We start from the raw sequence: 2,089 nt of genomic DNA on the forward strand, positions 1-2,089 counted from the left end.
AAAAAAGCTACAGAATTTTATGTTTGTTGGGGTCCAACACTAAACAAAATAGTAAACATGAAACATCCATATATACATATAGGTAAATGCATATAACAAGGCATGGACAGAAACATGCAAATGTGATAATCAAGGATTAGAGCTACAGCTCTCAGTGAGATTTGGGGAGTGTAGGAAAGGAGGGCTTTTAGTTTATATATCAATATATTCCAAAATTTATGAGTGTGATCTCATGTACCAATTAAAGAGAGAAAATTAAATAAAAAATGAATGAATAAAAAAGGTTGCAATCTTGCATTATGGGAGAGAAATAAAAGTTGGCAAAATGTACTTAAAAACTGTCTCAGGAGGAAGAAGCTGAAACCCTGAGAATGGATGAGATTTTTTTTCCAGAGGGAATACCGAGAAGATGAGTCAATAGGCTGAGACAGGATACGGACCTGTGTACGACATCAGCATGTGCACATTTTCACTTACAACTAGTATGAGGGAGTCAGAGTTAAAATGTTGGTGCAGATTTCAAAAGTGTCTTCTGAGGGAAAGTTCTTTTGTTTGGAGATGCCATATGCTATAGCACAGAAGTTACAAACCTGGCTTAGAGCAGCACATTCTTCCTATGCCAGAGCAAGAAGTACAAAAGCCTTTGCAATTTAGTAGAAATGATTATTTTGAACATCCACAGAACATAGTTCACTCTCGCCTGGCTGGGTGAGGAAGGTTGGAAGGGGAGGTCACCATTAATATCTGGTAAGTGTGAGTCAAGTGTCACCCTGTGGACACTTCCTCTCCACATTGCTGTAACACCAATGTGGGCACTTCTGTGTGGGCCCAGGTCTCCCACACACCAGTCGATCAGTCGGTCACATCCCCCCAGTGAGGGCACCTGGATCAAAGCCATCAGGTGTGGCTGGATCCACTTTCTTTCTCTCCCCAGGAGCAAACCCTGATGCGTGGGCTAAGAATCTGCAGGAACAAGACTTTGAGTTGCTGTGCCCCGATGGCACCAGGAAGCCTGTGGCCGATGCTCAAAACTGCTACCTGGCCCGAGGCCCGAATCATGCTGTGGTCTCACGGGAAGATAAGGCAGCTTGTGTTAAGAAAGTATTACACAACCAGCAGGTATGGACCAGCTAGGGCGTCTCACTTTTTCTTACTAGATGGGTGTGGGTTATTTGGGGNAGGTATGGACCAGCTAGGGCGTCTCACTTTTTCTTACTAGATGGGTGTGGGTTATTTGGGGAAATTCACAGCTTAGTGCAACCCTGACTCCAGCATTTTCTTTCTGAAAACTAGAATTGAGATGCCATGCGTTGTGGACTAGAATATCTGGGTTTGGATCTCAGCTTAGCAGCTTCCTAGCTGTGCCAACTTGGATATATGATTTAACCTCTTCATGCCTCAGTTTTCTCACATATAAAATAGGAATAATAACAGTTTTGCCCACATCTCAGTTAATATGAAGATTAAGTGAAGTAATACACTCAAAGGGCATAGGAAAATGCCTGGACCTCAGGAAGTGCTCAAAACCCACTAGCTGTATAACTACGGGACTGGATCTCCCAGGCCTGCTTATATCTCCTGGTCACTGGAGATAAGTTCCCATGTGATCCATGTGCCCTTGGGAACAGATATACACCTTCCTGCTCCCCCTGACTTTGCTCCTGGTACCCTCATTTTCTCCACTCTCTTCTTTCTGAAAATGAAGGAACAGACTGATCCTGTTTCCCAGCATTCCTTGATAGAAGTCATGAAGAGTAGATTTCTGTTTCTCTTGCCTAGGCAGACTGAGCACCGTTCTCAACAGTTTGAAAAACACAGGACCCCTGTCCTCAGAGAGCCTGCCCTCTGGGGAGAACCACCATCTCAGGGCCAGCCTTGTGGGGAACTGGAGGGCTGCCTAAGTATTTTAATCCTGAAGGCCCCTCTACACATAAACATCACCTTCCTTTCAGGTATAGCTTCCTGCCTGTTGATTCACCATTAGCTTTTTTTTTTTTTTTTAAATTAAGGTCGCATATCTTCAGAAGTCCTTTTAAGGCACATAATGACAATACTGAGCCGTTTATGAACATTTCCTAGGTGCTATATA

The 2,089-nt window shown here is 43.5% G+C and overlaps 1 protein-coding gene across 1 annotated transcript in view; it reads left to right on the top strand.

Annotated features, from left to right (window-relative positions):
* Window positions 1–807: 807 nt before the first annotated feature.
* Window positions 808–2,089, top strand: part of TF (transferrin) — a gene marked incomplete at its 5' end in the record, with an annotated part of 5,460 nt that continues 4,178 nt past the window's right edge. Inside the window, one exon of the mRNA XM_008576098.1 lies at window positions 808–1,119. Coding sequence (XP_008574320.1) covers window positions 808–1,119 — 312 coding nt within the window. The remainder of the gene's footprint in view (window positions 1,120–2,089) is intronic.

This window comes from Galeopterus variegatus, unplaced genomic scaffold, assembly GCF_000696425.1.
Source record: "Galeopterus variegatus unplaced genomic scaffold, G_variegatus-3.0.2 Scaffold1287, whole genome shotgun sequence".
Taxonomy (NCBI): Eukaryota; Metazoa; Chordata; class Mammalia; order Dermoptera; family Cynocephalidae; genus Galeopterus; species Galeopterus variegatus.